The sequence below is a fragment of the Natrix helvetica genome (genome assembly GCF_964273705.1).
Source record: "Natrix helvetica genome assembly, chromosome: 7".
Lineage (NCBI taxonomy): Eukaryota > Metazoa > Chordata > Lepidosauria > Squamata > Natricidae > Natrix > Natrix helvetica.
The window spans coordinates 59568756-59584330 of NC_138558.1; the positions used below are offsets into that span (position 1 = coordinate 59568756).

The following is a 15575-nucleotide window of genomic DNA, read 5'->3' on the forward strand; positions in this document are numbered from 1 at the left end:
TCTTATGAGAACTATCTTTAAAAACAAGTTGAACCTTTAGTTGATCTCAATAGATGGAACATAATAACAGAATCCACAGATCACTGCAACTACTTCAGGTGACTGAAAAGTTTAGCTGACAAGTATAGCATTACTTACACTCTGAATGGGAGACCTCATAAAAGTCATTTTCTAATCTTTCATTCTTTCTTTCAAATCATTTACAACCACTTAAGATACCTATGAAGAAACTTTGCTTTTGGGTATTACCAATTAGATAGATTTGTTGTTATAGAAATGACTACTTAATATTATGTAAAAAGTTGAGGTTTGATGTTAATGCCCTATTCCACTGCACCAAAGGGAGTAGAAAGTCAATTCTTTTCTTTTCTTTTTTCACTTTGCTTTCCCTCAAGTTTCCTTCCCCTTTTCCCTTCCCTATTTTCCCTATTTACTTTTGTATTTTCTTTGTGTGCTACAGTATAAACTAATAAAAAAAAACTATTTAAAAAAGATACCTATGAAGAAAATGGGTGAAGAACCCCCAGCCAACTGCTAGGCACAATGGCCTGGTACCATTGAGATACTATGTTTATTGGGGATTCACAGACACATTCACTTTGATAAGGAGTGCCTACACTTTTGCATGAAGGCATTACACCACTTATGGCTGAAGTATAAGTTCAAGAAAGTTTATAAAAAATCCGGTGAGATACAATAGGTTTACATAAGAGGGCAAATGGTCCAAATTTAACCAATCAGCTTTCATGTTTGAGGATGAACTTGAACCTGGTTTTCCTAGATACTATCCCAGCAATTAAAGTGCTCCATCACCTTGGCTGCCCTAGTTCCAGGACCCCCATCCCTGGTCATTGTAAATTCTAGAAGTTACTTGAAATGTCTGTAGGGACCCACTATGAAGAAAGCTATGGACGCTATGTGGAAAAGACGAGGACGCGTCGTTCAAACGGTCATTTCAAAACGGCGAAGAGAACCATGCCTAGTATCAAATAGGGTTTCCGTGTTGCCCTCCCTGTAACCACCCCAACACCAGCTGCTTCTATTGCAAACCTTGTTCTCGCGCGCCCCTTAAGCCAGGCAGAGAGGGAGGAGGGGGAAGACGTCGGAGCCCGCCCTACACCCCCCATCCCCAAGTTACGTGTTGACGTCACATTTCTTCGGTGAAGAGGATAAAACGGGTTAAGCCTGTGCAGACCCCGGAAGTAGAGGTTTGGCAGGCTGGAGGAGACCGCGAGGCGTGAGTAGGTGCTAACATTTGGCTCCGTTTGAGCGGAGGAAGGAAACTATCATAGGCTGCGCCGGGGCTGCATTCTACGGAGAGGCTGGGCTGATTGAATCCAGGAAAGTCTTGCCGCTCCCTGGGCTTTCTGCCGGGAGAGTCCCAGCGTTTGCGGCTGGAATGGTGCTGGCGCCGGCGTTCGGTGCTTGCGTTCTTCGGAGGGAGCCCGAGCGGAGGAGCCGCGATGGAAATGCTGCTGCTGCAACCGTTGGGGTGAGTCTCGGCCCCCGTTTGATCTCTTCCGGATGTGTTAGATTCAACGCCCATCGCCCAGGCTGGCTGAAAGTGGTGGGAGTTGAAGTCCTGAGCACCTCGAGGACTTTCAGTTGAAGAGGACTGCTAAGATAAGTGAAGCACTCTCCTCATGTAAGGTTTCTGGAGAGAATTGCCCCTTTGCAGAAAATCATTATCTTCGAACAGGCCTTTGTTCCTATTGCCAAACTGGAATATCGCGTTTGTTATTGGAACCTACGTCCCAATAATTCAACCGTATTCTGAACATTTACAGAGGGCGTTTCATATTTTATGGCAGCTATGGTAAAACAACAGCTCGTTTCTGGGGTTGGCTAATTTAGTCCCTCTGCCTGGAAGGGCTGTTTCCAGCCCCGTTATCTTTAGGGTTTGTCTGTGGTTAGCTTGAAGTTAGAAAACCACAGAAAAAAACGGTCAGGGATACTCCTTTCGCATTTCATATACTGTATTCCAAAACAGGGCCTTGAAATTCCAAACAGCTTCTGTGTGAATTGCTTAGTTGAAGATTTGGATTGCTCCAACCAAAGTTGTCAACATATTTTAAGTAAGAGCAGCTTTTAGGTAGGGTGTCTTTACTTTGGTTATCCTTGTGCTAAGCAATCTTAAGTATTTGAGGGTCAACTGAGACAAAAGAAGGTTCCGGAGAATGCTGATTAATCCTTGTTCATTACTTTCCTTTGCATGGAGAAAAATACTTTTTCATTCTAGTCACAATTTGAATAACAAATAATGATCGTTGAAATACTAACTCTGTGCTTAAAATTGTTGGCTGAAATGAATTTACTCTATCATTTGGAATATCTGCCATTCTTGGTTTTGTCCAATAATAATGATTACAGTGGCCGAATAAGCCAAAAGTACCTGATGTGTTTCCATTCTTTTAAATAGAGTGAAATAGGTGAATAGTTCTGCATGGAAAGTTTTCAATTTTAAGAAAGTTCTAGAAAAAGTGGAGATTCATGACTAAAGAACTCCCTAGTCATATACACGTAATGTTACTTTTAACTTAGTTTTTTTTAAAGTAAGCTTTCTCTTGGTGTCTGTGCCAACACTTATTGGATGAGGATGCCAAGGAAAAGAGCTTCCAAAAACAGAGCCAAAAGATGGCACTTTAACTTATTATTCTTTCGGATGTTTATTAAAATTTAAGCACCTGACCTTATTTGTCCAGGTGTTAAATGATTTGGTGAACCTGAAGCTGTTTTAAAATATTTTATTGTTGCAAATGCTGCTTATTTAAGATATGTCATTTTAGAGGCAATGTATTAATGTTATTGTAGACTCCAGTACTTTAAAAAAACAGATTTTGAACATATAGATCCTACAATCTTCCAAATTTGTCTTCCAGTTGCATGTAACTGTTCTACTGCTATATAATTTTTGGGACATAAATTGAGCATCATAAAATAGCCGTATTTTTTTCCTACATGGAATCCTTCCAAAACTATTTTTTCCCTTCTGATTCTAATCACATTTTCTATTGGCTTCAGGTCTGACATGAATTTTATAAAAGTTTAGGAAAACCTTCCCTAACGTGGCTTTCCTCAAATAGATTAGATTGTAACCCCAATAAGATATGGATCATGTGACCAGTGACACTAGAATAATAGGCACTTTAGTAGCATTAAGCTTGAAAAAAAATAGGGATTTTTCTGGTCATTTCAGTGACAGGGAGAGAAAGGAGATGCTGACACTCGTTTCTCACTTGAAGGGAATGTACAATTAAGTTGGCATTAATGAGTTATCTGAACTGTTAAATTACAGTATACAGGTGAACCTCGGGAAATTAGAATATCCGGCAAAAGTTTAATGCAACTTAAAAGGTGAATCTAATATATGAGATAAACTCATTACATGCAAAGCAAGAAAGTTCAAGCCATGATTTGTCATAATTGTGATGATTATGGCTTACGGCTCATGAAAACCCCAAATCCACAATCAGAAAATTAGAATATTACATGCAATCAATAAAACAAGGATTGTACATAGAACAATATCGGACCTCTGAAAAGTATAAGCATGCATATGTACTCAGTATTTAGTTTGGGCACCTTTTGCAGCAACTACTGCCTCAATGGCAGTAATTGGCATGGCATGGAAGCTATCAGCCTTGTGGCACTGCTGAGGTGTTATGGAAGACCAGATGCTTCAATAGCGGCCTTCAGCTCTTCTGCATTGTTCGGTCTCATGTCTCTCATCTTTTTCTTGGCAATGCCCCATAGATTCTCTATGGGGTTCAGGTCAGGTGAGTTTGCTGGTCAATCAAGCACAGTAATTCCACGGTCATTGAACCAGGTTTTGGTGCTTTTGGCAATGTGGGCAGGTGCCAAGTCTGCTGGAAAATGAAGTCAGCATCCCCATAAAGCTCGTCTGCGGAAGGAAGCATGAAGTGCTCCAAAATGTCCTGGTAGACGGCTGCGTTGACCCTGGACTTAATGAAGCACAGTGGACCAACACCAAAAGATGACATGGCTCCCCAAATCAACACAGACTGTGGAAACTTCACACTGGACGTCAAGCATCTTGCAGTGTGTGCCTCTCCATTCTTCCTCCATACTCTGGGTCCTTGGTTTCCAAATTGAGATGTAAAAGTTGCTCTCATCAGAAAAGAGGACTTTGGACCACTGAGCAACAGACTAGGTCTGTTTTTCTTTAGCTCAGGTAAGAGCTTCTGACGTTTCTTGTTCAGGAGCGGCTTGACAAGAGGAATACGACATTTGAAGCCCATGTCCAGGATCCGTCTGTGTGTGGTGGCTCTTGATGCACTGACTCCAGCCTCAGTCCACTCCTTGTGAAAGTCCCCAACACTTTTGAATGGCCTTTTCCTGACAATCCTCTCCAGGCTGCGGTCATCCCTGCTGCTTGTGCATCTTTTTCTTCCACACTTTCCCCTTCCACATAACTTTCTATTAATGTGCTTTGATACAGCACTTTGGGAACATCCAACTTCTTTTGCAATTATCTTTTGAGGCTTTCCCTCCTTATGAAGGGTGTCAGTGATGGTTTTCTGCACAACTGTCAGGTCAGCAGTCTTTCCCATGATTGTGATTCCTACTGAACCAGACTGAGAGACCATTTAAATGCTCAGAAACCCTTTGCAGGTGTTATGGCTTAATTAGCTGATTAGAGTGGGACACTTTAAACCTAGAATATTGCACCTTTTCACAATATTCTAATTCTCTGAGATTGTGGATTTGGGGTTTTCATGAGCTGTAAGCCATAATCATCACAATTATGACAAATCACGGCTTGAACTATCTTGCTTTGTATGTAATGAGTCTAGCTCATATATTAGTTTCACCTTTTAAGTTGCATTACTGAAATAAATGAACTTCTGCACAATATTCTAATTTTTAGAGTTTCACGTGTACTAGCAAAAAAATACAGTTGTGATCTTCATTTTTTATTTTAAGACTCTGTCCAAGTTTGGTTCCCAGGAAAACTGAAAGTGTTTAAGAAAATTACATTTGTAATTAAATGTTAAACTGGGATAAAATAGTCCCAGTGTTTGTTTTTTGGGTAGTGTCTTCTATGAAAGGTAGTGATATATGATAATATTAGTCTTTTACGTTTAGGATAATCAACATGTTTGGAGAATTATGGAAGAATAGTACTTCTGTATTAGAACCTTGAGCAGTCTAGTGCAGTATCTCGGCATTATCGAACTGGAGGCGCAGCAAAGGGCAATCCCATAACTAATTGTGTAAAGCTCTTGCATGTTTCTCATGTCCACCAGTTACATGTTTAGTTGCTGTCTTTTAGTATTAGTTCTAGTCTCATTTTAAGGAATTTGCTCATTTTGAACATAGGAGATCAGTAGGATAAAATCTGGCTATTTTAAAAAAGAATCTGTAAATATTCAATTGTTTATCAGGCCAGAATAGTGAGTGTATAGAGAAGTGGTTGCCAATTATGCTTTAGTTTTCATTTTAAAAACCATGGAGTTATTTTAAGAAGAGATTTAAGGCCAATATATGGGGAAACTACATATTTTAATAAGATACAAAGTTATTGTTTATTTTGTGAGATTTTTTTTGTCTTATGTCTCAAATTAGGGCATCATGTTTTTGTTTGCTTTTTGTTCTAATCACATCTTCACCAAGCCCATGACTTTCAGGCATGTTGAATTAAAATTTCAAGTATTTCCCATCATGCCGATGGCCAATGATAATGTAAACTGACTATTCTGAAAGATACAGTTGAATACATAGAATACATCAAGTTGGGAAAAGTTCTTTCCTTAATAGTTTCAGTTACAGAAACCATTTGATAAATAAGCTATTTTAATAATCAGCTTTGCAATTACAAATGATGCTTCACCTTTTTTACTGTATGCTGTTAGCACTAACTTCCATTTAGTGTGTTTCAATGTGTGTTTAATTGTAGCTACTTCAGCCTCTTATTAATGACTTAATTATTGTGGATGTTTAAATTTAGGGCTTTTCCTAGTTTGAATTTCACTTGGGAGTTGGGTTGTTCATCCCAAAGCTTAAAGGTATAGTCAAGTCAAAGCTAAAAGCACATTTTACTTGGTTGAGTTGCAGAACTGTAAGTGAACGTAAATATTACAAGCTTTTGTGTCACTTCAGTCAAGGAGTCTAAAGCAACTTATAAGGCTATATAACAATAATATTGTGGAACAATAAAAGCACAAATAAACTAATCAGTTTAGCATTAGTAATTAAGTTGGTTGCAAACTCTCATGGTTAAGAAATCTTTTTTCTTTTTCAGATGTACCATATTATGTCAGCAGAAACCTCTGGATTTGAAAGATGATAATACTGAAAAACGCTGTCCTAGTACAGTGAATCCTTGGCACATCATAAAAGCTTTTAAAGTTTTGAATGAATTAAGAAGGTATTGTTCTTGAAAAGCAGACAGTGTCTTTGGTAGTTTTCCAGATTTTACTCTTATTGGAATACAATGTTGAATATGAAATTGCATTATTTAAATAAAATGCTGGGCTGGACATTGCATTTTATATAATTGTTTTTTTTTTCCTCCAGAGCTGGTCAATAAGATTTTGAAGGTGAAACTTGAGCTTCTTAATGCAACTTTTCTGGGCAGCAGAAATTTCAGCTCTTTATTAATGACAAATCTGTTTTCAAATGCTAATAGTGGTTACATGATGGTGGATTAAGGATGTCATATCATTCTCCCACCCCTGAAAAATTATCTTTCTTATGAAAGCATTCCTGTGAGGATAACATATGTGGCTTGGGGCTTAGGTTTTGAGGATAGGATTTTCTCCTTTTAGTGTGGTGCCTTCTCTTCAGGGTCAAAGTGGTAAAACACTATTGGGTCATTACTCCACTCATTGTGCTCCTGTCTACTGCTTTGGAGGTGCTGCTATTTTGGGTTAGGTCCCCTACTTTTTTTTCACTGTCCTGTGATTTCATAACTTGAACAATATAGGTGTTGTGTCTCTCGTATCTCCTCTGCCCCCATTCTTTCACTTGTTTTGGCATATGATTAAAAAATATATAGTCATTTTTTGTTATGCCATTTATTTTAGCAATCCTTCCTAATTATTGATAAGCTGATAGCTTTGATATGTTGAGATCTGGCCACCAGATTTACCTGTATTGCTGTGGATATCTGAAAAGGGAAAGCTAAGGGTATAGCATAAAGTACACACCCATATGGTATCTATCATAATCACAAAATGTTTTTCAGAAAGCAAATTGCTTGAAAATTGTTGTCCAGTGTTTGTTCTAAAAGTGTATTGGGCATTCTGGTCTAGATTTTTGAAAAATAAACTCAGCCTATTCAGAGGGAACTAGAGCATTGGATGAAGCTCTTGGAGTGCTTGGATCTTGACTAGTTAAATGTACATGGGATTTATGCTATTCTTCCAACTTGGTTCTCTGAAAAATTAGAATAATGGCTCCAATTAATATTGCACCTTCTGCGTTTAGCCATGGTGAACTGGTAGACATCAGTTTTGTAGTAGGATGGTGTTGCAGTGGAGATTAGAGTGGGATGAGGAATCCTGGCTGTTGAAATTCATTCTGGATCTTTGAAATAGCCAATGTGATTCCATACAGCTGCTCCTTGCAAGTAAACTACAGAAATCATTGTACTTAAGTTATGTACTTAATGGAATGAAGAGGAAAGTGACTTCTTTTTTCCACATTTTTAATATTTTTGTAATTTATATAGCTTTTATTCTTTTTATTGTACTCTTGTGATGACCCAGGGCATGGCACAGAGCTGGCAGTTCAAACCGCCCTTTTATTGCTCCAAATCTCCCCAAATGCTCCCACATTTCTGAGCAGAGCAGAGTGAGAACAAACCCCCACACAAACCTTAAGCAGCCTCTGGCTGCCGTTAATCCAGCCCAGCGCTGTCTGAACCAAGGCTGCACAGCAAAAAAATCCCAAATGTATTTGGCAAAACAAGAACAAATCAAGGAGTTAAGGGAGCAAAAGATCCAGGTAAGTAATCCAGAATGCCAAAAGGAATGCAAAGACACTTTGAAAGTTCAAACTTCGGCGCACAACACTTCAGGAACTCGGCATTTGTTCCCGACAAATGCCCCTCCCCATAGCGTCTCCTTAAGTCTCATTCCCCAGGCGTGCCTGGTTAAGATGGGCGGGGCACTCTCCTCACGAGTAGTCTGCTCTGTCTGCACTGATCACGCCTTCTCTGCGCTCTCCGAGCTCTTGCATCAGGAGGGGATGGTTCTTGCTCCTCATCTGAGCTCTGTCTCTCCTGTTCATCCTGCCTCCCTGCCTGCAGGCCTTACTAAAAGCCTTGCCTGGACTGACTCTGCCTTTCCACAGTTTCCCCCAAGGCCAATGGAGCTGCCCTTCACTCACTGTCAGTTCTTGTGCCAGCTCATCTTCCATCTTCAGACTCCGACAGGGGCATGACCAGTCTTTAATAACTTTTTTGAAAACATAATACCAAGAACTTCTATTCATCAAAGTTAATAGATGTGGACGTACAAAATCCTGAAGAGGTTTACTTCCACAAAACTATTTAGAATACAGTGGTGAGATATTCTGTTCTGGAGTTGTCTTATTTGTTCATTATACTGAATAGTGTGTGATCAGGTTTTAAAAAAAATAATTGCAGGGTCTTTCCTTAGTAAAAAAAAAAAGTTAATACCCCTGCTAACAAGAAGAATGATAAGAACCTGAATATTGATTATCAACTGCTTATTTTATTAAACTTGGTGAATATGCACAATAGCTAACTAACCAGGCAATGATTATCTTTCCTGTTGTCTAAAATGATTTTTGTTCTGTTTTTCTTAATAGTCAAAACCTATTATGTGATGTGACAATAGTTGCTGAAGACATGGAAATTGCAGCTCATCGAGTTGTATTAGCAGCTTGTAGTCCATATTTCCTTGCGATGTTTACAGGTATCTTTTTTCTTCTTCTTCTTGTCTCTTGCAATTGAACTATCTCAGCCAATTTTGAAAGGCATAAGCATAATGGCTATTTCCTCAGAATGCTACTGTGCTGTTTGTAAACATGCAGTGTATTTAAAACACTTTAATAAGTAAATTTTATTCTTGAAGCTGATTCCTAGAAGTAGCTGCGCTTTGGAAGCTGCATTCCTGCTAGTACTGTTATCCTTGGTGTTACCATTGGTTGGCAAAATGTATTCTATAAACTGCTGAACTAAAAAGCTGAAATACTGCAGCAGAGAAAGCATATGGAAAGGAGGGGGGCAGATTGAGAAACTATAGAATTGAAAATTCAGCATGGATGGAGGATGATAGCTTTACATTCTATGTTGGGAGTGCTCTTTTGGCCTAATTTCAGATGATTGGATTATGTGTTTTGCCCTGATGCTTTCTATGCCAATTGGATTTTGGAATGTTGATACTCTGCACCAACTGTCCTGTGTATCCGGGATAGGTGTATAAATTGGTTTGTAAATAATTGTTAATTCAGTCAGTTTAATCACATTCAGTGCATTTGAAGAAACATTCTTTCATCTGTAATAATTGTATTAAATTGAAAACCAATAAAAATACAAACTAATAGGAAAAAAGAAAAAGTATACATACATACATACATACATACATACATACATACATACATACATACATACAGTGTTTCTCCGAAAGTAAGACAGAGTCTTATTTTCTTTTGACCCCCAAAATAATTGCCAGGCCTTATTTTTGGGGAGGTCTTATTATTTTTGAGGTTCAGGAGGAGGTGAGCGTAGTCACCTCATGGCTGCTGCTGTGTTATAATATTTTCAGGGAGGGCTTATTTTGGGAGGAGGGTTTATTTTAGCACATGTGCTCAAAAGCCCAATTGGGCTCATTATCTGGGGAGGTCTTATTTTCGGGGAAACAGTACATACACACACACACACATATATATGTATGTATGTATTTGGTGTCGTGTATAAATGTATGTATGTGTGTGTGTGTGTGTATCGGGTAGGTTTCAAATTTTTTTACTACCTATTCTGTGGGTGTGGCCTATTTTGTGGGTATGGCTTGGCAGTCATGTGACTGGGTGAGCATGGCCAACTTGATGTCACTCACCAGGAGATGTCATGAATTGGGTGAAATGTGGTGAAGCTCACTTAATAATGCTCTTGCTTAACAACCAAAATTTTGGGCTCAATTGTAGTCATAAGTCAAGGACTATCTCTGCCTTCCTCTGCATGGCAGCCTTGTCCTAGTAAACTCCTTCTCCTTTCTGGCAATTTTCCTCTCTGTTAGAGGCACCGAAATAATCCAGACAATGTAAGGTTTCCTGCTGCAGCAGGGGGTTGGACTAGATGACCTATGTGTAGCCTTCTAGCCCCAAATTGCTTTTCTTTCTTTCTTTCTTTCTTTCTTTCTTTCTTTCTTTCTTTCTTTCTTTCTTTCTTTCTTTCTTTCTCCCTTCCCTCTGTAGGAAGCACGCCCCCCCCCCCCCCCAATAGCTTATAGAAAGTTTGGCTCCATTCACAAGCAGGGAATCATCCAAACCCTTTTAGAAACACCATGCCCATATTGCACAAACCCCAAAACTTCAAAAACATAGAACCATATAAGAATCCTACCTTTTATTCAGTTTGTTGTTTAGCTGACCCAGAAACAAACTGCTGAATGTCATTTTGCAAACCTCCTTCTGAGCAGCTTTTCAATTTAAAACAGCTTTCAATTTAAAGTTTACATCATTAAGACTTGTGTACATCAACTCCCAGAATTCCATAGCCAGGCATGCTCAGTTTAAAGCGACATCATTTGTTTTTCTCCTTTGTTGAATCTCCCGGCTGCAAAGTGAGTTCTTTTTCTTTCTCTTTCTTTCTCCCTTCCTTCCTCCCTCCCTCCCTCCCTTCCTCCCTCTCTCTCTTTTATTTTTAAAGCTTTTTTCCCTTGCCTGAACCAGCAGGACCCCCCCCCCTCTTTTCAAAAAAGGTTTCTGACGAAGTTCAGGGGCGTGGCCAGGCCACCATTACTACCGGTCCTATCCGGTACGCCAGATTTTTACTACCTCTTCTTGCATACTGTACCGTACTGGGAGGAACCCACTTCTGGTTTGTGTGTTTGTGTGTGTGTGTGTGTATGTATGTATGTATATGTTAAGGGAGGAGAACTTGTGGCTCAGAGGTTATTATAATTGCCTAAATGTAAAATAGCCCAAGTTCAAATCCCAGTAAGGATATGGCTAGCTGATGAGAGCTAAATAGCTTGAAATAGATCTATGCTAGTCTCCCTTTATTTATCAGCAAAAAAAATCCCCCCTTCCGTGTGTGTGTGTGTGTGTGTGTGTGTGTGTATATGTTTTCTGAGGTTTTCGCGGGTGTTTGTATGTACATCTTTGGTTGTTCGGGTTTTCTCCCGCGTAGAATTGGAAGTATCTTCACGACGTTTCGATAAAGTCTCATTCATCATCTTCAGGTTGGTGCTTCCGGCTTGGTGCTTCATTGCTCCTGGAAGCACCAAGCCGGAAGCACCAACCTGAAGATGATGAATGAGACTTCATCGAAACGTCGTGAAGATACTTCCAATTCTACGTGGGAGAAAACCCGAACAACCAAAGACGTACGTACGTACATACATACATACATACATACATACATACATACATATACACACACATACACACACACACACACACACACACTACTTCCTCTTAGTTAACAAGTATAAAATTCTTCATCCCATTATATCTTTTCCATCTGATATAACCACCTGATTACCAGTAACTTTTTCCGTTCTAAAATATTATTAATTAAACATATAAAATGCAACAAGCATATCCTGACTCTTAACTGTAACAAAATCCCATTTAAAGAGCATGAAATGGTCCTTTTCTGCTAATATGAACACAATAAAACAAAACCAAAGTTTAACATTGCAAAAATAGACCATTTCTCCATTACAAAAGAGAAGCTCCAATACAGAACATGTTCCCATTCCAAACACCAACAATTCCAAAAACCTGTGCAAAATAGCAATTTATACCATTCATTTTTTTTCAAAACTACCAACAAATTTACATGCCAAAAATGTAAATTTTAACATTTTAATATAAAAAACTAAAAATTGGTATAACAGAAAAATAATTTCTCCTTCAAAGAGCAAAATTTACCAAACTTCCTTATTTTGAATAAAGAGTTATTTATCTAAAACTAAGATACATAAACATACATATACACAAACATATTGTTTATTTAGTAACATCAAGTTTTTTCCACATGTATATATGTTTAACTCTGTATAAGTGTAAGCAAACCTAGGATATCACATTTTTTTTAGTTAAGAAACCAGAATATCCAAAGAAAGCGACATATAATGACAACATATTCCATTTTATCCCTGATCAAATAAATCGACTTTGTAGTCCTTATTAGTTATTAGTTATTATTGCAAATTTCTTCAGTACTTTAATCAATCTCTCTTGTGAGAATCCAACAAAATGAAATCAATCATTCCAATTGCTCTCTGGGATTATCATTTTTATCTTTTTCTTTAAAAGTTAAGACTTTCCCATATAGTTATTTTGCTTTATATCTCATGACACAGTCTTATTCAGAGTTTCCTTCATATTTTTCTTGGATAGATTTTGCTGCATATCTTGTTCTGTAACGTTTTCTTCTGGTAACAGATTGCTTCTGAGATGACAAAATATAGCTGATATAATTGAATCAGATTGCTGATGAAAATCTCATTCCTCAAAGAGTCTCCAAATACCATAATAAGTTTCTCTTGCTGTGTCCTAAATCTGAAAAGCATTTCGCCCCACAAACATGCATTCTTTAACAATATTTTTGAAGCTTAATATTCAAAATCCAACGTTTCAACATTTTATGAGCCCTTATTTCTATTTTGTTTTGTGTTTTGCTCTTTATTTTTAAAGGTCGTAAGGATTATAAAAATAGATCTTTATATTTTTATATTAAGGTTTGAAGACATTCACCCATATTTCCAGTCTTGTCACTCTTAACTTCTTTGAAGCTTTTAATAGACAACATTCAGAGGTAATTAGCAAAGGAAGAGATCAAACTTGGTGTCCTTTTGAAAAAAGCTGTTTGCAGCTGGAGTAATTATGGCAAATTCCCCAGTCTCCCAATTATACCTTTTCTAGAAACTGTCATCTTACAGTTTTTTCATGAGGGGCAACCATAAGGAAAAACAGCTTGGGTGATCTCACCTCTCTTTTTATTGACAAATGTTAAAATATCCACAAACATTGGCTCTGCTTTTCCACAGAACTGCCTTCAGTCCACCATCTTTTCCAAGAAGGTCTAAAAAATATTTTTCATTCTTCTTGTGAGTAATAGCATCTCCTGAACCAAGTGCCTTTTTTAAAAAAACAATTCCTCTGTTTCAAACAGTAATTAACTTTGGCTGCAGCATTTCCTAAAACATATTTAGATAAAAAGGTAAAATATTAGATTCTCGTAAAGGATAGGTAATTTCTGCTTTTCTGAGATGTGTATAAATAAAAGTAACTGGGGTAATGACAGGTGGTCAGAGTAGCTGATTAACTCCCTGCTTCACTTTGAACCCTCATATAACAGCTTTAAAAGCAAATGAATATATTATTTAAAACAGTAGTGAAAGAGAAAGATAAAATTGCACCAGTACCACAGCAGTTTTATGTTCTCTCTGTTCCACCTTTCATTGTGATTAGACAACAGGTTCTGATATCATAGTAGTCTTGTAGGCAAAGCGTTGGCAGCTGTCACATAAGGAGAGAGATGGAATTTAATGCTCTACTGAGAAAAAAAGTGAGATATCAGATCTGGTTAGTTTGGGAATCAGCCAACTTCTGATATTATAAAGGTAGAGCAGCGGTTCCCAAAGTGGGTGGTACTGCCCTCTGGGGGGCAGTGGGATCACTTAGGGGGGCACTAAGAGGCAAGGGGGGTGGCAGGGGGGCACTAAGAGGCAATGGGGAGCTGCAGGCGGCAGAGAAGGAGCTGCGCTGAGCCTACAGTTTCAGCTGGCCAGCCTGCTTCAAATGCCCCTTCTTCATTGATCTACTCGATACTACCACTGCTGCTTTTCTCTGCTGCTGCTGTCCGCCGCGGCGACTTAAGCAACAACAGAATTGATCCTAACTACCAGCGGCCTCAACCACTGTCCAGAGAGAGACAGAGAGGGAGAGGGCGGGAGAGGAAAAACATACAGAGGGCACGCAACCGAGCAGAGGAGGGGGAGAATCGAAACAATTAAATCGGAAGACACCGATCCACTCCCACGCGGCAGCTAGGCACACGCCACTCAGGGCTTTTCCCCCCCTCTCCGGACCGAGCACCAGGGCTTGGAACGTGCATGCTCCCTAAGCCCGCCGCAGACATCGGCCGCTCCCATCCTTCCCCCTCTCCGTCCCATTGAATGGTTGCTTCTGGCCTCTTGCATACCACACATTCCTTGAGGTAGCCAGTGGGCGTGCGCTCCGTCGATCTGCGCGCTGTTCACCAAGGGCGGCAGTACCGTGTTCCGTAGGCAGGGAGCCCTCTTTTCTGCGGGCACGCAAAGGGCAATCCCAGGACCGGGGATCCCCATATGTGCATGTGGCAAGTAAAATCCTCCGGTGACACAAAAAAGGGGGTGGTGGGTGGTGTTCCTTGGGTGGGAAGGGGGCAGCGAGGTAATGGTCAAAGGGAATTTTGACGTGGCGGACGACAGCAAGTTTTGCATGAACTCCAGGAGCAAACTGGTAGGAAATGGGCCGCTCTTTTTAGGTGTCTTTTAAGACAAACGATCACCCAAAACTACTGGAAACTAGAGCCAGGAGTTAATGCCACTGAAAAGGCTCCTCTGATACTGTAATAGGAGAGGAGAGGAAAACAGTTCTGATGCTTTTAGAGCAGTGTCTCTCAATCTTGGCAACTTGAAGATGTCTGGACTTCTACTCCCAGAATTCCCCAGCCAGTATTCCCTAGCAAGGGAATTCTGGGAGTTGAAGTCCAGACATCTTCAAGTTGCCAAGGTTGGGAAACATTGCACTCTGCTAAGTGACTTAAAACCAGACATTGGGAAACTGATATCACTTCATCAAGCCCATCCATCACATTAAGAATTTACTGAACAGTGAAGTAGTTACTAAATTTTATTGAGTTTACTAAGTTACTAGTTACTAAAGTTCTTGATAAATGACTATCAGACTTTGAAAACCTGGTATGACTGGATCATGTTCAACAATTTTGTTGAATTAACATTAACTAAAAAGGTTTTTAAATTGGATTTTGAATAAATGTGCAATTAATTGTTACATTTTTGAATTTTACTGTTACTATCTTCCTTCCATCATGCAAACAACCCAGTCACATGACCCCCCACCATGCCCACCAAGCCACGCCCACAGAACCGGTAGTAAAAAAAATTGAATTCCACCACTGGGTGGGGGGAACCGAGGATCAGTTTGTAGTACCAAAACTAAAAAAGTTTGGGAACCACTGAGCAAGAGGATTTACAATACAATAAAATACAATAGCAGAGTTGGAAAGGACATAGGAGGTATTCTAGTCCAAGCCCCTGCCTAGGCAGGAAACCCTATACCATTTCAGATAAATGGCTATCCAACATCTTCTTAAAGATTTCCAGTGTTGGGACATTCAAAACTTCTGG

At 39.3% G+C, this 15575-nt stretch overlaps 1 protein-coding gene across 2 annotated transcripts in view; it reads left to right on the forward strand.

Moving 5' to 3' along the window:
- Window positions 1-1134: 1134 nt before the first annotated feature.
- Window positions 1135-15575, forward strand: part of KLHL2 (kelch like family member 2) — a 47905-nt gene continuing 33464 nt past the window's right edge. Inside the window, exons 1-3 of one of the 2 annotated variants that reach the window (XM_081959669.1) lie at window positions 1135-1492; window positions 6263-6388; window positions 8797-8903. In XM_081959669.1, coding sequence (XP_081815795.1) covers window positions 1464-1492; window positions 6263-6388; window positions 8797-8903 — 262 coding nt within the window. In that variant the 5' untranslated portion in view covers window positions 1135-1463. Of the gene's footprint in view, window positions 1493-1641; window positions 1817-6262; window positions 6389-8796; window positions 8904-15575 lie in introns of those variants that run through there. The other variant, XM_081959670.1, reaches the window with a different exon arrangement.